The sequence below is a fragment of the Canis lupus genome, chromosome 16 (genome assembly GCF_011100685.1).
Source record: "Canis lupus familiaris isolate Mischka breed German Shepherd chromosome 16, alternate assembly UU_Cfam_GSD_1.0, whole genome shotgun sequence".
Classification (NCBI taxonomy): Eukaryota; Metazoa; Chordata; class Mammalia; order Carnivora; family Canidae; genus Canis; species Canis lupus.
Window position 1 is genome coordinate 20,746,791 of NC_049237.1, and position 24,433 is coordinate 20,771,223.

At 54.3% G+C, this 24,433-nt stretch overlaps 1 protein-coding gene across 2 annotated transcripts in view; it reads right to left on the minus strand.

The window, feature by feature from the left end:
- Positions 1–24,433, minus strand: part of PTPRN2 (protein tyrosine phosphatase receptor type N2) — a 727,688-nt gene that overhangs the window by 107,676 nt on the left and 595,579 nt on the right. For both annotated transcript variants that reach the window (XM_038559842.1, XM_038559843.1), the window contains exon 13: positions 1,755–1,967. In XM_038559842.1, the coding sequence (XP_038415770.1) occupies positions 1,755–1,967 (213 nt within the window). The remainder of the gene's footprint in view (positions 1–1,754; positions 1,968–24,433) is intronic.

Below are 24,433 nucleotides of genomic sequence, written 5' to 3' on the forward strand. Positions count from 1 at the left end.
ATATCAACTTAACCACCATGCCCCCAGGAGGAACAGCAGAAAGGTCACTCTAAGAAATTCAAACAATTTTCCTGCTGGAAGGGCATGATTTTAATTACAGATACTATTAATTAGAGCTGTCACCGGGAAGATTTTTTTTCTGTTAATTATCACAAACTCGGTTCTAAGTATGCAATTTCAACCTGCATTCTTGCCAAACTTAGTCACTTCTGCATGCAAGCCCAACCTTTCCATTCTATCAATATTTTATATTTGAATTTCAAAGTATATCAAAGGATGCCATGCTTTCTAAAAATCCACCCCTGTGTGATCTCCCGTCTCTTGCACACAGAACAGAACTGGTGTGATAATTTATTTATGTCCTGGCACAGACACAGCCTAGAAGCCCCGGCATCCTACACTGATGGTCTTGCTCAATAGAATTTCTGGATAAATTCTTACTAGTTTATGTGACTTTTTTTTTTTTTTTTTTTTTTCTGGGCTGCTTCTTCAAACGTGATTTTTTTTTTATTTTTATTTTTTTTTTTGCTTTGAAGCAGAGCTGTGCACTGAGGCTGAAATGCCATCTCCCACACATTCGAAAGTGCCATTTCTTTATAAGAGAAGATCCTACTGACCTGCCTTGCGACCTCCTCCAGAAAACCAGAGTTTTTCTCTATTCAGTGGTGATACCAAGAACTTTCTAACAAGGGCCAGGGGGAAGCTATCTCTTGGTCTCTTTTAAGCATAGTGATTTTATAAATTCATTCAACTCCTTTTGTGGGCCAGCGCCAGGGTGGCCAGCGCCAGGGTGGCCAGCGGAGCAAAAGCAGCCGGCTCGGACAAGCTCTGGGGGGGCACCTGGCAAGACAGTATGGGGGGAGGGTGGTTCTAGGAAGAGCTTGGGAGCCCCCTGTGTAACTGTGATACTGAATATTCAACTTATATGTTATTGTAAAATGTGATGCTTTATTTACAAGACAGACGTGCCATACATCATAATCCCCTGACTAGAAAAAACAAAGAATCTGGCCCAATGAGAGAAGATATTTCACAAGTATATACTGATTGAATTTTCAAAATGATAATTAAGTATTTTACCTTCCCAAATGGGAACGATACTGATTGTTGTCACCTGACTTGTATGTGCTGTGGGCTGGCCCATTCTCATTGCTTTAGGATGTCACTAAATGTGAAGTGCATGCTACAGAACTCCTAAACATTCTGTGAGTGTTTCACTGTCCCTTCTGGGCTGCACCCGCCTTCCTCACACTCTCAGGGGCTTCTGAGTTGTTTCCAGGTGTGTGTGGAATGGTCGCGTGTTTCAGCACACACCCGCCACCATTGCTCTCATGGAGACGTCCTTGGTGTACTTCCCACCGCTCAGCACTGGATTGCACTTTATCCAAATAATAGTGGGGGGTGGTGATGGGCCAGGTCAAAGGGTCTTTTCGTATAAGACCCGAGGAAGTTGATGATCTAAGAGACATCTTCAAATGTCTACATAACCAATTTATCTTGCAACTTTGGCATCTTTCATGAATAGTGGCCAAACTAAGATAACAGGTCATACATAATTCATGTTTTGTACTTTTTTCCACATTTCTATTGAGCAACCTGTTCTCACGACTCATGGAGACTAGCCGAGAATAGAGTAGGATTCATACAAAGCAGTAAACCTGTGGTTATAGGGTGTTTACACGAATGCTGATGAGTAGCTGCAAACTATGAATAAATGAACCGCTGGGAACAGAGGGGACAAACAAAACCCATACCTGATAGGCAGCTGTAGCATCTGGGCCAGAGTGGTCCCCTACTCCCGAAAGCTTCTCTTGTAGCCTGGAGTGGGATGTGTGGCGCAGGCAGTAGATGACACTCGAGGCCAGCAGGACCCCAACCATGGCCACCACAGAGACCAGGGTGAGCACGATGAACGGGGTCGAGTCCTCTTGCTCTGCTCCTTGCGGTAGAAGCTTGAGCTTGCTTTTCTGAAGAACAAGAGAGAAGGTGCATGTTAGGACCTAACAAATTAGGACCTCCTAAAGACCACCCTTCTCCAAGGAGACATAAGTGTCAGGCTCAGCCCAGCACTATGCTGCCATCAGACCATTCAGAACAGCAGCCCTCAAACTAGCACACTACAGACTGCAATGTTCTCAAAAGGATCTGGAAGTATCACTTGTTTCCCTTATGGACACCATTTTTCTAACCATAACAACGTCAAGCCTTTGGCAGCTGATTTGCTGCCTTAAGTAAAAGTGCGCATCCCTTCCTCTAGACAAGTGTGAGGAAAATACAGCAGTTTATCCCGAGCACACACCACAAATGTCTTGGGGGGGGCGGTGCCTAGAGCACAGAAAAGTCAAACAACTCTACAGCACACAGCACACAGGGTAGGCAGGTTCTCCTAAGCTTCACATCCGCATTCTTGAAGACAACTGCAGGGGGGCCACCTCCAGAGGAACCTGCTGCCGACACCCCCACCAACCTGCCCTGCGCGCACCCGCTGGACACAGACCCCAAGGGCACCATGCACCGAGTGCTTTTCCCTGAGGGAGCTGCAAGGCTTTTGGAACCCCAGGGTCCCGAGTCCCCTTCTCATGGTGCGGAGCCTGAGGAGACCAGCCATCAGATTCCCGTTGCCCTGGGGGCAGGGGACAGCCTCCAGGTGTGCTTCCCTAGGCTCCACGGGCGACAGGTGCCTGGCCTCCCAGTCCGCTCTGGCAGGTGTACTGGCCACAGTCAGGGCAGGGAGGAGGGCCCCTCGGGCAGCGCGCCCTCCAGCCTTCCTGGGGACCTGAATGGAGACGTGCGCCCCGCCTCATCCCAGCTTGCTACAAGACGAGAACAATTAGCAAACTCCTTTCCACCACCTAATTTCGCGTGGTAACAAAATGGATTTTTCCCCATGAATGCCTGGTCGGCCTGTTCATTATGTGTCTTCTATTAGTAATCTTCTGCTCCGTATCCAGCCTCCCACCCGCTCGTTCGCTCCCGTCCCCGAGTGTACACAGGGCCTCCTATGTCAGGCCGGACCATTTTTATCTTGTAATCATAAAGGCCACCAAAGCAATTATCGCCGGTCTTGACTGGAAAAGCTGGTCATTAATTAGCCTCCTTTTGCCTTCCGTGCAGCGGATTAGCTGGTGCCGGGACTGAGTTAATGGAAACGCGGGTTAAATGAGAAAAGGCGCTGGATTTTCCTGCCTGGATGCGCGGCTCCGAGGACCGCGGCGAGGCTGGCAAACGGCGGGAGGTGCACGGAGGGGGGGGGGCTTGGGAGAGGGGAGGGCTGGCGGGGGAAGGGAGCCGCAGGGGGAGGGGAGGCGGAGGGGGAGGGACGGAGAGGGAGGGCTCGGGGTGGAGGGCGGGGGCGCGGGAGGCGCCGGCAGGGCTGCGGGAGGCCTGTGTGGCGGGCCCCGCGGTAGCCCCCGGCGGGGACCCCTCCCCTCCCCCCTCTCGCGCGCCCCTCCCTCCGCGCCCTCACGGCCGCCCCCAGAAGGTGGAGGCTCCGGGAGCCGCGGACCAGCCGCCCGCCGCCGCCGACCCCCGTTCCCTCCGCACCCCTGTCCCCGCCCGCGTAAATAAACCGCGCGGACCCCGCCCGGCGCAGCGAGGCCCAGCAGTGCCGGAGGGAGCGCGGCCGCCCGGGTCCTGGCCTCCCCGGCCCCAGGTCCCCGCGCCCCGGCCTCCCGGCCCCGGCATCCCGCTCCCCAGCTCCCGGCCCCGGCCCCGGCCCCGGCCCCGGCCCCTCGATGCTTCGCTTGCGTCCCCGTCCCCTGTCCCGCAGCGGTTTAGCGCCCGAGGGCGCAGCGAGGCTCGGGCCAGGGTCCCCCCGCCGCCCCGGGTCTGCGTTCCGCGGCTGGGTGGCCATCCCCTCTGCTCCCCGAAGAGGCCGGAGGCACACCTCCGTGAGGGGCTTTCCAGTAAGACTGTTCGCCCCCCTCCGCCCGCGCCCCCCGCGGGGCAGCCTCGCCTCGGCAGACGGAGCGCGCACAACAAAGGAGGCGGCGCGGCGAGACAGGGGCGTCCGAGTCCCTCCGCCCCGGCTCGGTCCGCCTGGCCGCCGCTGCGCGTCCCGCCAGCCCGCCCGGGGCAGCCACTGGAAGTCCCCGTGTCCCCACTTGGGCCGGGCGCCAGCGCGGGGGATGCCAACCCGGCGTCGGGAGGACCCCTCGCGCTCACGTGGTTGCCGCGCCCGGGCCGGGGACTTCCTGGGCCTTCCTGCCTGGCGACGCGGAGCGCACACGCGGGTGCTGGCCAGCCCGGCCTCTGGTGGACGCTCAGTGCGCACCCGACCGGGGACCACCGGGCCGGGGGTGCCCGGCCGCTCACCGTGTGAGGGGCACAGGGCGGCCGGCGATTCCGGGCGGGAGGCCACGGAGACAAGTGGCAGGCCCTGCCCACACACCAACCTGGCCCAGGTCGGGGGCAAAGGAGAGACCCCAGGCTGGACATGCAGCTTGGAGGCCGCACCGAAGCTCTTCCCACCGTGGCCGGGGCACCGACGGGTCATCGGTCATGGTGGCCCAAGATGCGCTGGGCACGCACGGGGACTGGAACAGGGCCTGCCGGCTGCCCCTTCCTCAGCGCGAGAAACTGACTCAAAGGTCAAAGAAAAATGTCAAGGAGAGCGGCGGACTGTCCCTCCTCTGGAGATCCCGCTCTCCCTCCTCCCTGCTCGCTGCCCAGCTCCCCCGGACCCCACCCCTGCGGGTCCCAGGTGCTGCTGGGGGAGGAGGGGAGGCGGGGAGGAACAGGACGCAACCCCCCTGCCCACAGAGTCTCATTTTCTCTGGTCCCCTCTAGTTCCAAGCTGTCCTGCAGAGAAGGGTGACCGTGGTCCCGGGCAGGAGGGAGGCACCCTGGCTGACATCCCGCAGCTCATGGGGGATGGCTCCGGCTCCTCCTGCAGTCAGGAGAGGGGTCGCTGAGGCTGCTGATGGCGAAAGCTCTGGGTGACCCAAGCATGGGCTCGGGGTGGAGGGGGGTGGGGGCTCGGAGGGTGTGAGCCAGAGGGACACCATGCACCCTCCCTCCCGTCCTGGCTGTGATGCTGAGGTCGCCAGTCCCTGCGGAGCTCGGAACCCTCCCTCCTGCCGGCCTTGGGTGCCACCGCTGGAACCAAAAGTCTCTCTTCCTTGCCCCTCCCCGCTCCCAGCCCGCACCTCAGTGGGTGCCCACCTACCTAGCGCTGAGCCGCAGGGCCCAGTGAGAGGAAAAACTGGTGCTGGTTGCTAGTCTGGTCTTAAGAATCCCGGAAGAAACGAAAATTTATACAAATTTTTCAAAAAAATAAAAATTAAGGAAAGTGAACTCCCCTTTTTGGCATAGTGATTGAGCTTAAATAACTTGATTATTTTATCTCCTTTCTTTTTGTGGAATTAAGAAAACAAACAAAACTTGGAATCCCTGCTAACCACCAGCCTGATATGTGCTGGGAAGTGAGTTTGATCCTGTCCTGCTCCAAGTGTGACCTGGGTGGAGGGGGGTGCTCAGTGCTCCCCCCTCTTTGCCCCCCCCCCCAAGGCTGAGAAACTTGAACTATTTGTGCCTTCCCCAAATTTTGTCCTGGGGCTGGGCCCTGCAGAGAGCCCACGACTAATTAGAGGTATCCTGTCAGTCTTGGCTTGGAATTGAAAGAAAATAATGCTTAAATATTTATGACTTTGACATTTATAGTCAGGCATCCTTTAAAAGCGGAACACCTCCTTCTGTACAGTGGCAGAGAGGTCACACAGGAGCACCGGTAGCTGTGTACCCCAGCATGCAGGAGTTGCACACACAAGCACTTAATGCTAAGTTCCAGATGCAGGAAAAGTACGATTTTTAAAAATAATCAGGAATAATGAAGTCAACCTTAGATCAGGTTATATGTATCTTGGCAGAAAACTGCAGTACAATATTGCATATTTCTTCCACTCAAACATTTCCACCTGCAACTTCTTGAGTTTAGAATATAAAATATTGCAGAAGCTGTGATTTGAGATAAATGTGACCACAGAGACAATTTGTGGAGTTGCTCTTAGAAATTAGAATCTACAGATGTTGTCCTGACCTATTTAAACTATTTTGATCTGTGCTTGTAATGTGAAGCGTGCATGGGGCTTCCTTTACATTGTCTTCTGAGCCATTTATGGCAAAATATCTTCAAAACTTTTTTTCTTTAGCTGTCCATGTGGTAAGCTTAAAAGAGAGAGGAAAAAAGAAAGAGAGAGAGAGAGAGAGAGAGAACATTTTATGCTCAAATGCGGTTGTGAGGACTAAGGCAGCCACACAAACACAAAACTTCACGGTAACAAATATTTATGGACCAGGAGCTACATTGAGCATGTTTCCAAGCCTGTGCCCAGTGAACAGTTAACAATAGCAGTCCCTTACCTAAGCCACTGACTTCAATTGTAAAATACACTTGTATCCAAAACTTATGGGCACAGGCATTTAATTTCATTAATATGAAACTTCTAATCTGTGCATGTTTTCATTTGTATCATTCCTAAGGACTTGGCTTTGCAAACCCAGCCTCATGCTGTGCTCCTCTGCACTTTGGTTACTATGATTGTAATGCTCTCTTTCCCTGTAAAATTTAGAATTTGATTTTAGACACTATTAATGAGTTGCTACAACAAATCTGTCTTTGCTTTCCCAGATGAAAAATTTTAAGATTATTTGGAAATTTCAAATAGATTTACTAAGATGTATTTACTAAAATATAGTAGCTATCACTTTAAGGCTGATCAAAAATTTTAATAGTTTTTGGGCCATGGGAATGACCAAACTTAAAAATATGGGGGAGGGGGAGCGGTAATGTCTTAAAATATTTTAAAAGTATTTTTTAAAGCTGTTAACTGAACTATTTTTAATTTGGAATTTGCCACAGAATTCTCATAAATGAGAGAAGTCAGGCGGAAATAATCATGTATTAATTCTCTGCATTACAAAATCTTTTCAGAAGCTATTATCAGAGCAAGAGGCATTTCGGTCTGAATCCAGGGTGGGAGAAATCCTTTGTGCAAGTGAAAGCCATTGTTCCTAGCGCAGATGAAATTGTACTTGCAAATCTGCCATTCAAGTAGCCAAAAAAAAAAAAAAAAAAAAAAAAAAAAAAGGCCTATATAGGCAAGAGAAAAGAATGCCCAAGAAATAATTATTCCTAAATGAAAATAAGAGGGGATACCCTATTTTAAAATAAGACATTTGTTTATTTTTTTTCAGGCACAGACACAAAAATAAATATGCAAAAGATAATAAATTATCTACTTGCCATCTTTAAGTACTCCTAGAACACCAGTTTTGGGGAACTACTCTGTTTTAAGACATCAGGGAAGATTTACGATATTTATGTTTAAAGGGGGAAAACCACCGTTGTGTGAACTAATTCTTAGTAGAGCTTGATACATAGCAAATTGTCTTGGGGAGAAGAGAGAGCTACCAGCTGAGAACAGACCAGGAACGCGGGGCCCCCAGAGGAACCCTGACCCTAGCCATCTTTCCCGTTTTCCGCGGCATTCCCACCGCAGACACATCACACACGGCCAACACGCTCCTGCTCCGTGTTTACCGCGGGCGGGTAGTCCGCTCCCGGAGGCCTGCTCCGACGCGCGCGCTGGCGCGCCTTCGGGGTCAGGTGTTTCCCAGGAGCCGAGGTCTCCAGGAAGGAGTCCTCCCAGCAAGGACCAGACCCTCTCCAGGACTGGAGTTTCGCCCATCCTCTGGCTCCGAGGCCAAGAGGCTCCAGCCAGCGTCCCCGGCCTGGCCCTGGGGCTGGGGGTGGGGGTGGGGGTGGGGGGTGTTGGTGGTCAGGACCCCACCGTGGTGGAGCGCAGCTGTGCTGCAGTTTCTTTCACCTCCCCTGCCGGGTCCCTGCCACGAGCTCATTTACAGGAATCCCGCAGAGGACCAAGGGATCAGGCTGCAGGGCCCCGACGAGGGCTCCTGGGAGCCACAAGCACTCGAGGCACGAGGCTCTCCAAGAGGTCCCCAGCCCCCTTCCCCGGGGGACAATGCCGTGGCCCAGACTCCCTGCCACAAAGCACTCGGGCCACTGGGCACCGGGTGGTGTCCCTAACGATGCCTGCATCCTTCCACCGGGAGCCGCAGAGGCTTGCCAGGCACGTCTCCGCTGTGGCCCCTGCCCCCGCCCCGGCCAAGCCTGCTCCAGCTGAGTGGGTGTGCTTGCTTGGGTGGGGGGCGTTTCCTCTTGAGTTGATAAAAAGAAATGAGTGTCCCTCCCCCTCCTGCACACAACTCAGCACCACGATGCACTTTTGCTCGCGTCTAAATTCAGGGAACGCTGGCTGGGCAGAGACCACGTGGACACACCGCACCCTGGACCCCAGGAGGAGAGGCCCCCGGTGCCCAACAGGGACGGCCACATGTGGACTTAGTCCGGGGAACTGGGAGCCGGAGTGGGAGGACGCACAGGGGCAGGGGATCAGCAGCAAGGCCGGGACAGCAGGGCCAGCCCCGTGGGGCAACCAGCGCCGAGAGGGTCCTCGCTGACCCCTGCGTGTGCATTTGGGAGCCCTGGCAACTGTGCCAGAGATCCCCCAACCATCCAGCGGGCAGTGCGGTAGGTCAGCGCACTGGTGACACAAAAGGGCAGGAGACCCTTTCGGGTCCTAAAAAGCCAGTTCCGCTGTGGTTTCCACCTCTAATTTTGGGGTCCACCTGACTCCTCCAGGGAGACTTCTCTAGAACCTCAAGGAGGCTGCAGTTCAGAACCACACAGGTAGTTAAGGCAGGCAGGCGATGATGTCCCTCCTTGAGAAGTTTCTCTCTGCAAGCACGCAGCCGCCTCACCTAGGGGTGGGAGGGGGGTTGCTGAGAAAGCGCAGGTTCTGTTTTGGGGAGGGGAGGTGGCCACACCAAGGCGAGTCTCCAACCAGCGCGGGGTTGGGGGGCAGTGCTGGGGGGGGGCAGTGCTCAGAAGATCCTGCAGTCTCACCACGGCCCCACCTGCCCATTGCTTGCTCCTCCCTGCGACCCCATCCCAAACACCCCGACTGCACACAGGCTTGCTCCCGGACCCAGAGAGGCAGTGAGGAGTGCCCGAAAATGGGCTGGGAGGGAAATGCCCCCCGGTGGTGCCCCTCCATCCTGGCTGCTCTTCCCTCAGTTTCCTCTCCTCTTCCCACACCTCTGCACATCAGCATGCGCTCCCCCTACCCCCACGCCCCTCTGTCTTGACGATCTGAACCGCCCAAGTGGCTCCCAGCAAGTCCAGGAGGGAAGGCCCCAGCCAATACTGCCCTTCTCCAAGGTGCGGATGTGTGTGGGGGGACGGGACAGCTGTCACCCCCCTCCCAATCCTTGCAGCACCAACCCCGTCAGCCTGGGATGTCCCACCCAGACCCACTGAGGGGATGACCTCAGACCTCCCCTGCCAGCCAGAGCCTTTGACAGGTGTCCTGCTTTGAGTCTGAGTTAGCCCTGCACTGGGCTCTCCGACGTCCAGGTTGCCCATCCAAGCCCCCAAGCGCACCCTCCACCCTCCACAGGCTCTGGTTCCGCACCCCGCCCCCCCCACCGCAGCTGCCCGGCTGCCCGGCCGAGCCCTCCGTGGGTCCCTCCTGCCTCCTCCCTCCTTTCCCCCAGCCCCTCTCCTTTCTCCTACTACCTCGCCGGTGCCTGCGCCCCGCTCCCGAGCTCCCGGTTACCTGTAGAGGGGCCGGTGCCCGGCGCCCAAGCCGGAGAGTGGGGGGGCGTGCTCCCGGCCGATCGGCCTCGGGGCGAGGCGGCCGCGGGCAGCGGCGGCGCCATCACCACGGCCAGCCGTTTCCCTGCGCCGGAGCCACAGACGAGCGGGTCCATCCTGCTTCTGACTTCAAACTTCTCGGGAGGCCGGCGTAGACAAAGGTGCGGTGCGCTGTTGGCTCCCGCGGCGGCTGCGGCACCAGCTCCGAGCCCGCGGGCGCCGGCAGCTCTGCGCGGCCGCTCCGCTGGGCTCCGAGCGCGCCGCTCTGGCCCGGCCCCGGGACAAGGCGCTCCGGGCCGGGGCGCGGCGAGGACGGGCGCGGGGCCGACGCGGGACGGTCCCCGCAGGGCCACCGGCCGCGCGCGCAGCTCCATCCAGCGCGGCCGCCGCGCCCCGCCTTATATCCGGCCCCGCGCGCACCCGGCCGGCGGCGGCGCGGCTCGCGGCCCAGCCACCGGTTGCTATAGCGATGTCCCCCCCCCACATGTTGCTGACAGCAATTGGCTAAGGGGCCGCGGCTCTCGGAACACCGTCTCCCGCCCGAGACTATGAATGGACATCGGCTTTGTCAGTCATTCGTACATCGCCCGGGCCTTCGCCGGCTCTTTCTTTCCAGTCGTCCTCCCTCGCACCGCTCGAGTGCACTCCAAACCCGGCAAGTTCGGGGGAGCGCTCGGGCAGAGGGGGCCGGCCAGAACCGGCAGCACGCATGGCCTGCGACCTCTGCCCGGGAAAGGCCGGGGGGGTCGAGACTGCAAGGGAAACAGTCATGGCAAACCGCTCTTTCGAGTTAGTTCTTCCACTTCTGCCATGGTTGGGGGGGGGGGGCAGGTGGTTGCTGTCTCTCCAAATTGAAGCAGGCTGATCACGCTGGTAAAACAGGGGAGGAAATGCCCGCCCTCCCCCTTTACCCTCAAGTGTTTAGGTCTCCAGTTCCCGCACAAAGCACCCTGCAGGCCGCGGAAGGAGTGAGAACTTTGCCACCTCTTGGTCCAGGCGCACTGCAGGCTATCGGCTCCAAAAGATGGTCTGAGGCGGAGGTGAAAACGGGGAGTCCACCTGCCCTCCTGCTCCCCAGGTCAAAGGCCTGGCCTGGATCACTGCTCTTGGGCCCTGCTGGAGTCTGGGGGCAACCAGGCCCGCTGGGCTCTAGGATGGCCTCCTGCATGCAGCCACCCCACTGCCCCCCTTCTTTCCCTCCAAGCCCTGGACCCCTGTCTCAGCTACAGGTTGGGGCACCCCAGTGTGCACCTCCCGGGGCGAGCAGCCGAGCCCCTGGAGCTGAAACCCAACATCTGTGTGTATAAAGCGTTCTCAGCGGCCTACAGCTGCAGGAACAAGGGGAAGAAAGAAAGGAGTGGGGAGAGACCTTGTCACATGCAGATGACAGTCTGCGCAGGGCTCTTTAGTTTCTCCTTTTCTGGAAACCCTGGCGCCCTCCCTGTCTCCCTCTCCCATTGCCTCACCATTGTTCCTGGGCTCGGGACAGCTGGAGACGGCAGCCCCTCCTCAGCCCACAGCCGGAGACACCCCCCCCCCCCCCCGCAGCCACGCTCCCTCCCCTCCAGGGCACACCAGACACCCTCCCTGGGCCCTGCCCTCCTCTCCCGCACTGCCCCCAGACCTGCCCTGCTGTCACTCTTCTCTCCAGGGTTGCCTGGACTGGGGCTCAGGGGAAGGGGTCGTACACAGATGGGAGTGGAGTCCCCACTGGCCTCTAAAAGTGTCTGAAGGACTCACTTCCAACGACCCCAGGCCTGGGTTCTGCTTTGATTTGGTATTTACAGTGGCCGAGAGCCAGCGCTCAGAGAGGGACTGGGCTAAGAGGTGGCGCGTCCACCCCAGCCCCTGCAGGCCCCTGTCGCCTCGCTGGTCGCAGGGCAGGGTGGCCCAGGCTTCTAGAATGAGGTCCAGGGGAGGACGAATGGGCAGACTTGGGCTTCTCCTGGATTCCCCACCCACAGTGCACCCCAACCGCCTCACACATCCAGTAGGGTGGGAGGTGCCGGGAGGCCCCGGCTTCCGCAGCCTCGAGCCAGGGCAAGGCCTGCAGACCCCCAGCAAATGCCCTCGGGTCTCGGGTCTCAGCCTGCCACACCCCCCCACCTCCGCTGGGCCTCCCGGTGGTCCAATCCCGAGACCTGTGCCCCGGCACTGCGCCCTGGGCAAAGACCCGAGTAGCGGTGGCTCCCGTCTCTCCTCGCTGCCCTCCTCCGGGCTGGGGCGCACCCGAGGGCCCCAGGCCTCCACGCACTTCTCCAGCCTCCGGGGCGACCCCTGGCTCGGCCCTGGGAAGGGAAGGAGGAGCGGAGGGGTTGCAGGCAGGGGCCGCGGAGGAGGTGGGAGGGGCCCCGGAAGCTCCGGCGGGGCGAGGGTGGAGGTCGGCGGAGGGGGGCCGCAGGCAGGGAAGGGAGGCCCGGAGGAGGGGACCTGTCGCCCTCAGCCTCGCTGGTAACCGGCCTCTCCATAGCAACGGCCTGCGCGCGCGCCTGTGTGTGTGTGTGTGTGTGTGTGTGTGTGTGTGTGCACGCGCGCGCGTGTGCAGAGAGCTCCTGCGCCTCCCCAGTCCTGGGTGGGGGTCTCAGAGCCGGGGCGCGGAGGACAGGGAAGGCCCCTCCAGGACTGCAGGGCCGGCCTCCAAGGTGCTGGGGACGCCGCGCGGGGCGGGGGACGGGGGTAGCGCGCCCGGGCCCCGCGCTCCGCCGAGGGGCACCGGGGCGCTCGGCCCTGGTCTCCGGGCCCGCCCGCCGCGGCTTCGGAGCCCTGGGACATCGGGGGAGTGGCGCTGACGACGCTGCCTTCACTGAGACTCCGCGCGGCGCCTCGCGGGGCGGACTCGGGGCCGGGCGACTGCGCCTCCATCCTAGGCCGGCGGGCTCCGCGTGCAGCCTCAGGGGGCGCCCGGCCCGCCCCGCGGGCACCGAGGGGAACCCACGCCTGCTGCCTGCCCGCCGAGACGCGCACAGAGGCTCCGGGAAGCCGCCGCCGCTGGGCCGTGCGCGCTGCAGGCCAGCCGGGTCCCCAGGACGCGGCCTCGGCGGCCACCCTGCGCGCGGGCCACCCCGGGCCGATAGGCGCCTCGCGTTTCTCTCCCCGCCAGCAGGTGTGAAGCCCCGGGGTGTCCAGCCCCCCAATCACCGAGGTGGTGGGACCCCAGCGCCACCTCGGCTCTCCCGCGGCCACAGGAGGTGCTGGCTGCGTCGTCCAGGGCTCCCGGGGTGGCCAGAGTGTGGGCGACCCCAGGAGAAGCTGGAACCAGCACAGAGCGCAGCTCAAAGCCACATGGACTGGTCTGTGCCCTGGCAAACATGACATGACGTAATACCCGAGTAGATGGCTACACTTACTTTATCGGGCTAGTGTTTCACTTGTCCCAAAGGTTTCACTTGCAACATCAAAGCCCCACATTCCTGACTTAATCTGAATTTAATGACCTACCTGTCTCTCTGGAGCTCTCAGGAAGGATGGGTGGGCAGGTGGTACCCTGTGTAGGCGTCAGGTGGACCCTGAACTCTCACGCAGGTGTCCACAGGGACAGAGGTGTATCTCCTCCCTGACCTTGGGTCTTTTTGGGTGGGCCCCCTCCCCCCCTCCCCCCCTCGCCTCTGCCCTCCCCTCCCCCTCTCGGCCATTCTGCCTACATCGTCGCAGGGCTGCTGAACCCGCGCTCAGAGCTCCACGTAAACGGATTCCCAGGGAATTCATTAAAGGAAGTATTTGTGTTTTAGGTACTGATCTTTTTAGTTCTACTGTTTCAGAAACTGATAAATTAATCCACCAGATTTTCATTCTATTTTCCTTTGTTTTAAAATCTTTTATTTCCAGGGCAGGAAAAAAATGTGTCTTTTAATTCTTGAAAATACTTTAGAAAAGTGTCCTTTCAGTCATGTGAGACTAGGTTCAGCTAATATTTTGGAGGATGAATGATGTTAGCTGGTGGGTTGGTTTGCTTTTCTTTTTTTTTTTTTGGTCATGAGAGCTTAGATCTCATTTAATAATAAATTTCAATTTTCAATTTCAGTGACATTTACAGAGAAAACTTTTGAACATAACAAAATGTTTTTGAGAGGCATGTTGATGGAAGTCATTTATACATGATAAATGAGTACATTATTCATATAGAAGTTAGGATTGTTTGGCTGATGAATAAAAAATATAGGATATGTAAAATTCCCCAAGATCTAAAAAATATCTAAACAATATAAATAGTTTGAAATGATTTGTTGATCCTGCTAATACCTCTTTAAAAGAGTAGTTCACATTTGTTATGTGTAGAACCTAATGTTCTGTGATAAGTATCTCATTTTCAATTTAGGAAACACCAAAATACTATATATCACATATTTAAGTGATTAGGATAAATTTCCAATGTACTAAATTATCAAAGAAAATGTACTTTTAAAGAAAATAGGGAAAGACAGTCATGGGAAACATGATTATTATAAAGCAAAACAACACCTATTTCAGGAATTTTAAATAATATGGTTAGATAGAAAATGATAAAAAAAAATACCTCTGGGATACCCACTTGACTTTGGAAAATCTAAACTAATTTTGTTTAACAAATAAAACAATAATTTGTAATAATTATATGCAAATCATATTTAAAATATTTCCGATTTGTAAATCCATTTATAAAAATGACTTTAAATTATAAAAATGAAATTAGGTTCTTTTGAATACTGTAGTTATGCGTATATGGTATTTTCATGCATAGTAAAATGTTAAAATAACATTTCAAAAATATCAATGAGTGAATTTTGAAAAGCCAGATGTTTTAATTGGTCAGCTTCCTAGAGAAAATAGTCATTGTGATAATTTTAAAAAGAAGATACTTGCACAGGTTAGTATAGATGACTCTAAATTGAAATTCATTAATTGTCAATAAATAGCTGTTTACAAGGGCAATATCTGTAGAAGGGTTAGGCACTAATGGCAAGTCCTTATTCATCATGAAAGAAGACAAATCCACTGTGGGGAGAAGGACCTGCATGCCACCCACCCCTGTGTGCTGGAAGCAGGGACAATCAAATTCAACAACTGGAGAGATTCTTTAGGATAAGCTTTTGCTGCATTTCATATGTTACCAGCCTTAAGATATTTACCCTTCACTTTAAAATTGAGAGGAATTGAGAAATAGTAAAATTATTGGTTCAAATATTTTTACTTTATTTCCAAAAAATGTGAATTCTGTACTCTAAACAGAAAAATAGTCTTTTTTTTTTTTAATTACCAAATTACTATGGCCTTATTAGTTCTCGTGTTGGCTCATATTCAGATTGACCTGGAAGTTTTAAAGTCCAAAAATAGGAAGTCTTTTACAAAATAGAGGTGACACCCTCTCCAATGGCCCTAATGTGAAACTATTTTATTAAAGAACAACAACAACAACAACAACAAAATGTATGCAACAAAATGCAAAAAATAAAAAATAAAAAAAATTATGCTTGAAAGAGCCGTTAACAAATATGTAGGAATTTTTAGACTTCCTCTCTCAAACTTTGAAATGACAATTCCTGTGAGAACAAGAGAAGCTGCAGAGACTAGTGTTGCTTTTGGTAGCTCCTGGGACAGCGGGAGCTGGGCTGCTCCTGAGGCCACATGTTGGCAGACCGCTGCCGTTCAGGTTAATCTGGTGCTTAACCCCCAGGCCCTACAATCTAGAAAGCCTATCACTTTCCATCCACCTCTTTGTAAAGATCTAACCTTAGTTATTTAAAAAATAATGCTATAATATACATATTTAAGAGTTGGTGCTCAGTGTGTGTGTGTGTGTGTGTGTGTGTGTGTGTGTGTAGTATGTTCACGGTTAGGTTTTATTCTTCTTTACAAAATTGAGCTAAAATTCTTTAGAGTGAATGTTGGTAGGAAAAACTCATTCTGTGAATGAGAATCTGACTTTTTTTTTGCCATTATTTCCAGATGATGGGAAACAAAATACTGCCATGGAGAGTGCCCAGGTTTGTGCTATTTTTCAGCCCAAAAGCTCTTCCAGGAATTCTGTCAGTTGCATGCTGCTGGTCCATATAATTGTTTGGGAAAAGTTTTTTTTTTTTTTTTTTTTTTCCCTTAAATGGGCTTGGAGTTAAAAGTAGAACAGCAGTTCAAGTGATGTTTATTTCACAATTATGTAATTCAGCTTTGTGCTGTTTACATATACTTTCAGGAACGACTCTGATGTCTGCTTTTATGTGTGAAAACAGGCTGGGGTTAAAGGAGAGAGCAGCCCTGCCTGGCGGCCTGGGCATTGTTACCTGGAGTCTACAGAGGGGGAACCACTGTAGAGTGCTGTCCCCTGACTTTGTATTGCAAATATGCGTCCATGCATTTATTTTATTTTATTTTATTTTATGTTATTTTATTTTATTATTTTATTTTTTAAAAGATTTTATTTATTTATTCATGAGACACACACACACACAGAGGCAGAGAGAGAGAGAGGCAGAGACACAGGCAGAGGGAGAAGCAGGCTCCATGCAGGGAGCCTGATATGGGACTCGATTCCAGGTCTCCAACGCCCTGGGCTGAAGGCAGAGCTTAAACTGCTGAGCCACCAGGACTGCCCGAGCATTTAGATCTAACGGGGCACAAGCGCTGGAAACAGCTGGACGCTTCTCATTCTAATATTAATTCTAATAACGGAGCAATCCAGAAGGTTCAGGGTCAGCCACCCCCCTCAAAAAAGTTCAGTAGTGGTATTTCAGAATTCCGTATGAATTCACCCATAGCTACCAAATAGCCTAGTGAATAAAAAATACTCAGCTCTTCTCTGTAGATGCTGTATGTTGGCATTTTAGCAAGGATGGTACAAAATTAGCATATAATCTTAAATAGGATGCTTTAGCGTACTGAGACGGCTTTTAAAGTTTCTTATAAACCTATCTGAGATATATATATATATATATATATATATATATATATATATATATATATATATGTTTTGGAAAAAAATTACCAAATTACTTGGCCTTTATTATTAGTTCTCATATTGGCTCATATTCAGATTGACCTGGAAGTTTTAAAGTCCGAAAATTTGAAGTATTTTACAAAATAGAGGTGACACCCTCTCCATTGGCCCTAACATGAAACTATTTTATTAAAAAACAGCAACAAAATGTCTTTCAGCAAAAAATTTAAAAATTATATATATATATTATATATATATAATATATATATATATCTCCCACCATCTTTCAATTCAAACCCTTTAGGAAGTTATTCTATGTTCACTTCAGCCTTTCTCCATCCTATCTAAAATTCCCATTAAAATTGTCTGGAATATGCCCAAACAAAACTAAAAATCTAGTCTCATATTTTCTAATGATGTTTTACTTCTGGTTTCCCCCAAACTCTGTTGCTTAACTGGATCACCCTGTGCCAGCATCCTGATCTCTCTAAAATACTTGAGTATTTTATTTATATATTTTTCAGACACACAGAGAGAGCGTGCGCATAGGTTCTGGGGGGGGTGGACAGGGAGAGGGAGAGAGAGAAGGTCCAGCACACTCCCCACTGAGCACAGAGCCCGGCACGGGGCTCGATCCCACGACCTGAGATCACAACCTGAGATCACTGCTGGAGCCCAAACCCTAAGTTGGCCACTCAAATGACCAAGCCACCCAGGCACCCCCTCTTGAGAATTTAAAACAATAAAATAAGGCCTTTAAGGAAAGATCGCTGCTGACCACTAAATATTTCTTGCAAGGCTGTTCCACAACAGTGGTGCCCCAGGGGAGGCCTGGTCTCAGCTTGCTCACCGGCACACCAGTCACTCTTCCTCCCTGCGCTACTCCCCCCACCCCACGTGCACCTTGCGGCTTCAGCTTCCCTGCCCTCTGCCCCCTGTGGGGCAGTCCCTGCTGCTCAGCAGCCTTGATGCGCTCCACCCGGCCCGCGGCCCCCCCCAGCTGCTGTGCCCCGAGCTGCGGCCCCCCACCCCGCCGCGTCCCATCTCCTCGAGCCCCCTCCGCGTCCATCTGCCTACATCTGCTTATGTCCCTTCTCTCACCACCAGCTCCACAGGCCTGCCCTCCTCACACCCACAGAAGGCTGGCTGCCCTCTTTCCGCTGACCCCCACCCCACGCGTGGTCGTGCTTCCAGAGCACCCTTGCTTCTCCGCTCCCCCTGCTGCTCTGTCCCTGAATGCAGCCCAGTCTTGGGAGCAGGGGCGCTCAGAGTCCCTCACTCACCACTCACCAAAAACCCAGCACAAGGCCCCTTGGCTGCAGAGTGTTGAACGGTCCAGGTTTGTCCTCCCCTCACATGTATGCATGCACGCCATCACACAGGTGTGTACACATATCACCTACACACCAGTGAACAGTTTACACTCCCACATACATCCCATATCAATTACATGCAGACACCATTGTGATATTTTCCCACACGCGTATGTCCCATCTCACACATGTGCACACATGCCATCTACATCCGTGTAAACATGGTCCCCGGCAGGAGCCGTGTCTCACAGACACTCACCATCATACAGATATATATGCTGTCAACCTAGATGTACACACATGGCACACACACACACACCTTCACACACAGCACCTCACACACACGCTCACACACACACACACAGTGTAAGGGAGACGCCACATCTGGCCTCAGGCTCCTGGGCAGGCTCAGTCCCCTTCACCCCATGAGACCCTCCAAGCTTCCCCGTAAAGTAATAATAATCCTGCTTGAGTAACAATTCACTAATAATAATTGTGTTTGAAAAAAGACAGTTGGCTTTTGTTCTTTTTATCAGTTCCACACACCTGTGGTTTTAAAAATGGGTCTCTGCAGAATGAGTGCAACATGTGTACACCAGTGCCATCCACTCTAGGTCACCGGCCCCCTGTGGCCCTGCCCTGCTGAGCCCATCCGCCTGGTGACCATGGCCAGTTCCTGTCTCTGGGAGGGGTGCGTGTCCATGAGACGAGGAAGGGGTGTCCGCAGGGGATCCAAGGGGCCCTTACTCTGGGAGCTGTTATTTTGGAATAGGACTGGTCCTGGGAGATGGCTGCTGATGGAACTCTTTGTGGAAAGCCTTAAACTAAAATTAAGGAAAAGAATGTAACCGCTTTTACACCCTGAATATATTCCAGAAAGTCTGGAAAAATGAGGAAACACAAAATACTCGTGAGTCCAGCCTGTGGCAAAGCCACCTGGGTGGCTCAGGGATTGATCCTGGGGTCCTGGGATCGAGTCTCACATCAGGCTCCCTGCCTGGAGCCTGTTCCTCCCTCTGCCTGTGTCTCTGCCTCTCTCTGTGTCTCTGATGAATGAACGAATCAATCAATCTTTAAAAAAATAAAAATACGAAGAGAATGAGCAAGCCCTGATAAAGGGAGTGTGCATTTGTGTAGGAGAGTCTGACGGCTGCTCAGGGAGGGGCTCCATCGGGGGACTTCCTGGCTCCTGGGACTGCTGGCCCACAGTCCCTCTGCTGCTCCCTCAGGCGGAGCAGTCAGTTCTCAAGTTGTCCCATCTGTCTGCCTACTGGCACCTCTTGGGAAGGCAGAGGGACCAGGCGGGATGCAGTCAGGCGCTCTGCAGCCATCTCCAGGTCCTGTGGCTGAAGGGACCCATTTTGTCCTTTTGTCCTTTCCAGAGCAGACTCAGGGTCCTTCAGAACTGAGACATGTGCCTACTAGAGTGCTCCTCATGTACCTGGAGACCACCTAGGACTGCCCAGCCCTCCCCATGCACCTGAAGACCACTTAGGATGGTCTGGCTCTCCCCACATGCCCCTGGAGACCACCTAGGATGGTGCCCCCATGTACCTGGAGACTACCTAGCACAGCACAGCCCCCCATAGCCCCTGGAGACCTCCTAGGATGGCCCAGCCCTCCCCATGCAACTGAAGACCATCTAGGATGGCCTGGTCCCCACCACCCCCCATGGCCCTGGAGACCACCTAGGATGGCCTGGCCCTCCCCACACAGCCCTGGAGACCACCTAGGATGACCTGGCCCTCCCCATGCATCTGGAGACCACCTAGGATGGCCCACTCTCCCCACACAGCCCTGGGGACCACCTAGGATGGCCTGGTCCCCCAACACGCCCCTAGAGACCACCTAGGACAGCCCGGCCCTCCCCATACACCCCTAGAGACCACCTAGGATGGCCTGCCTCTCCCCCCCACACCCCTGGAGACTGCCGCCGAGGCAGCCGTGGTTCAAGAGTGGCTGAAAACCCCCAGGGTCATCCATGAGCCCAGAGCACCCATGCCCCACGCCCCAACAGCTCTCAGCTGAGCCTGGACCGCTCATGGTCTTTGCTCCACGTCTGACGTGGCCGCAGCTGGCCCAGGCCCCCTGTGCTCAGAAGTGTGCAAAGCCGCAGGACAGAGTCAGCTCTCTCCTGTTGCACGTTTTACAGCAAGTCAGTCTACATTTAAAGGTGGCTGTGATGGGTAATTCTCTCTGTGGGACTTTTTTCACTGAGGCTCATAAACCAAACAATGCAATATAATCACCCGTAGGCATATAATTCCTCTATCCTTTATATCAGACATAATACGGGTCCCGGTCACAACTTAATGACAAACCAAGTGCAGCTCAGTAGAAGTTATCATTAAGACCTGGAAACAGGGATCCCTGGGTGGTGCAGCAGTTTGGCGCCTGCCTTTGGCCCAGGGCGTGATCCCGGAGACCCGGGATCGAATCCCACATCGGGCTCCCGGTGCATGGAGCCTGCTTCTCCCTCTGCCTGTGTCTCTGCCTCCCTCTCTCTCTCTCTGTAACTATCATAAAAAAAAAAAAAAAAAAAAAAAGACCTGGAAACATTTTTCCATCCACTTTGCTCTACTAGCGCCTGGATGTCACACGTTGTCCCCTGCGAGCGACCCCCTTCCAGGGCAAGGGGAGTCCACCTGGGGCCCGAGACCGCAACCTGGTCCCTCCACGCAGACACTGGCCTGGCCTGGCAGCAACTGCGGCTTCCACATGCATCCTGTAGCGGGCAGGGGCCCCAGGGATGTGCTGTTGGGGCTGCTGGAGCCGTGGGCTGGATACACACCTCGCGGTCAGCATGACACCCTTACACTCCTGTTCTGTTCAGAAGTTCCCGGCGGGCGCATTGTCAGCAAGGAGCCGCTGACTTTTATGCCCAAGAAAAGCGCAAATGAGACCCTGACCTCCAACAGTCCTTCCAGCCACTCTCCCCAGCACCGCCCCCCTCCAGAAGGAACGAAAGCCCTGGCCATGAGAGGAAGCACATGGACTGGAAAGTATCTGCGGTAGACACTGCAGGGGGTTTGTCATGGTGCCAGACACGCAGCGACACGGAGGCTTTCAGTATTTTCACCCATGGGGCTGGGAGCCCAGGGCTTGATGCACCTGCTCTGAGGGCCCAGGGCACCCCACGCACTGCTCTGATCATCCTGATGTGCACGGAATTGGGAGTCCCAAACGGCAGGGCCCTGCCACCCCTAAGTGGCCTGGGACAGTGAATAACTGGGATACAGGGAAGAGCCTGGAAGCCCAGAGTGGCAAGTCACGACAAACAAACCGAACGACGACGTCTGGCATCAGCACCGGGGCTGCGTGGGAAAAGGAACTGCCTTCCTTACAAAGGAAGGGAAGTTTTCCCTCAGTCACCCTCAGCTGGGAGCAAATTGGAGGAGCCTCAAAGAGGAGGCTGTGGCCTCCCTGAACACCTGCCTCGTGGAGCCTCCTTCTGTGGGACCCAGGAAATTTTAACAAAAATCCCCTACCCCTGGACAAGCAGAGCAGGACTGATTCCATTTTGTGCTGCACCCGCCACCTCCTGTGTGACCCCCACATGACCTGCTTATTGCTTAAGGCGCTGCCTCACCCTAGTCAAGCCCAGGGCACACCCTAATCGGAAATCGGCTCATAACCATGTAACCCTGCCTTGTGCCCGCCAAAACTGCGCGCCGATTCTGACCAAAGTAATAGGCCAGCTCAAGTGGATACTATAGGGTAAGATGTTATTCAATTGGCCACCTGCGTGTGGACCGACAGGACTGTGCAACTTTCTGCGTATCCCATCGGCCACTGGCCCCTATAAAGCTGCTACGCCTCTTAGTCTCGGGGTCCAAGTCCCTGCTCCGCTGTGTCGGGTACACTTGGACCCAAGCTAGAGCTTGTAAATAAATCCTCGTGTGTTTGCATCAGTGTCAGCAACTTGGTGGTTTCTCGGATTCGCAATCCTGGACACAACACTTTGAGGCCTCAGGTGTGCTCCTGGGCCTGGGCCTGCACCAATGTGGCGTCACATCATGAGAGGCAGTGGCAAGGTGCTGAGGAGGGAGGGAGATGCAATCTCATGCAAGGTGAGTTCTGCTCTGGGCCCCAGAGGAGCCAAGGCAGGTGTGGCGGCAGCAGACACAGGCAGGTGAGGAGTGTGAACCATGTGGACACTGAGCATCCCCGTGCCGGGTGGCTGGACATCGTCGGGGCCGGGGGCACCCAAGAAGCATCTCTACAGCGAGGTAAACACGGGCTTCTGCTTCTCCCACTCGTGGCTTTTGGAGGCACACCCCCCGGCCTTTCACACCTGTGAGCACATGATCAATCGTGCACCCACCTGCACTGACTTCCCTACCGGGTACCCTGACTCAGCACGATCTGCACCCGGTCCCCAGGGCTCTGGGCCTCAGCTGTGGTCCCTGCCCTGTCGGTGCCATGGGCCCAGGTCCTGCCTGCCACCTTGCTGCCGGTCTCCCCGAGGATGATGGTGGGCTCACACAACACCTCCCACCAAGGCCCCCTGGGAGAGCCCAGCTCAGGCTGCTGGAGGAATCGGGAAGGTGCTTGAGCCCCCTGGAAGCCGAGATCCAGAGAAAATGGGCCGCCCACTGACCTCTCTGGGGACAGGAGGGACGGGGCCCCCCTGAGCCCAACATTCTGTTGCTCTTGCTTGACTTCCAAATGGGGGCGGGAAACAAGACTCCCGGGTGCCGCAATGTTACCACACCAAGCAGGTTAGGCTCCCTCTTCACCTGCGTGCTCATTAAGGGCTTCCCTGTGCAGAGTAAACACTGGTCATCCCCATCCCCTCGAACGTTAAACCAAGAGTATTGTTATTCTGCTTGATGTCTGTTGCCTCAGTACTGCTGACATTTCGTCCATTTCTCTTGGGTAAGAACAATGCCCAGGCCTCTTGGGCAACGTCCCACTGTGTTTGGTGGCAGTGACAGAGCTCTGACTTCCCACTTGTTCTCTGAGCCCCACTGCGCAGATGAACTACAGGGACCCCGTACAAGGTGCTGGCAGGGGCAGGGATCCTGACTGCTGGGCCAAAACCCGATGCCGACTCACATGGACTGTTGGGTGCTTCTGCAGCTGCATGGGCATCTGCCATATGCGGGCACAGTTTTGGGGGCACCGCTGGTGTCCACAGGGTGGAGGATGCTGCTCACGTCCTGCAAGGTCCAGGATGCCCCCTCCCCCCACAGGATGCATCACTTGGCCCTCAGAACTCCCGGCATCACCAAACTGGGCCTGGGGGGCTGTGTGCCATCTCGCAGGTAGACTTCTGGGCCTCGCAGGCTTCTGTCTCCTCCCATGACCTCACAGACCCATTGGATTTTATCTTTTCTGGACACAACATCATCTGTTTAACCCCCACATCCATGCAAACACTGTCCCTGGGGCTCAGGCCACTCGGCCTGACCACTTCCAGTGAGTGGAGCCACAGGCACTTGTGTTATTACTTGAAACTCCAGACCCTAGAGAGCCCATATTTACGGCCCAGAAATAAGGCTTTTTTTACCAGTGTGCACTGCGATCCTTCATCCTCTGCAGCTGCCAGGAGGCTATGCCCTTGGCCACAAGTGGCCACCTGATGATGGGAAGGCCCTAATCCCGGCCCCTAACCTCCTCTTTTCCTTCCTGGGGTACATGCGGCCCCTGTCTGCCCTCCCATTTGCCTTGCTCTACTTCTGATTCTCCTTTGCCTCCCAGGCTGCAGTGGACGGCAGGGCCTAGAACTGAAGGCAAACCCACTGGTGCCAGGTTGCCCACCCTCCAGCAGGTCTCCCTCATTGAGACGCTGCAGTTTTGCCAGATGGCTTGGCTGCCTTGGCACCTTCCCGACTCCTGAGGGCATGGTTCTCTCCTCCTTTGACTATTTCATCCTGACATCGGTGCACATGATCCTTCTAAGAGATGCCTTAAATCCTTCTGGGGCAGAGCAGGGTGGAAATCAGGGTCTGGGACCACCTCACTCCCAGGGGCCTGGCCAGCCCCAGACATGTAGTGGTAGGACAAGGCAGGGTGAACTGGGGGTGCCTGCCTGCCCCAGGGCCCCACCTCTGCTCGGCACAGATACCAGGAGGGCAGGCGGCCTGCAGCTGCTCACAACTTTTGATTTTATTTTTTTAAAGTGAGTGTCAGACATCCAGATTCTTTATGTAAAATTTCTCAATTTTGAAAACCCTGCGCTTGCGCTACACTCTCCAGAGCCAGGATCGGAGCACGTGTGCTTGCTGGGGCTCCAGAGTCACCCCAAGCCTTTGCAAATGCATGCCTGGCCTGCTCTCCTGGTGGCCCCGCAATGCAGGCCCAGGGCTACATCCATGAGAGCAGGTGACAAAGCCATGCTGCCCATTCGAGGGCAACTGCCCTTCATGAAAGATGCAGAAATAGGTAGAACTCCATGTGCTGAGGGGTGTAAGTCCAAGAGGGTTTAAGACCAAAGCATTTCTTCTGATCCTGCTCCTGATAGCCAGATGGTGGCCGTCCTCTGGTGAGCCGGGAGTCTCATGTCCCTCCCTCTGAGACATCTCACAAGTGACA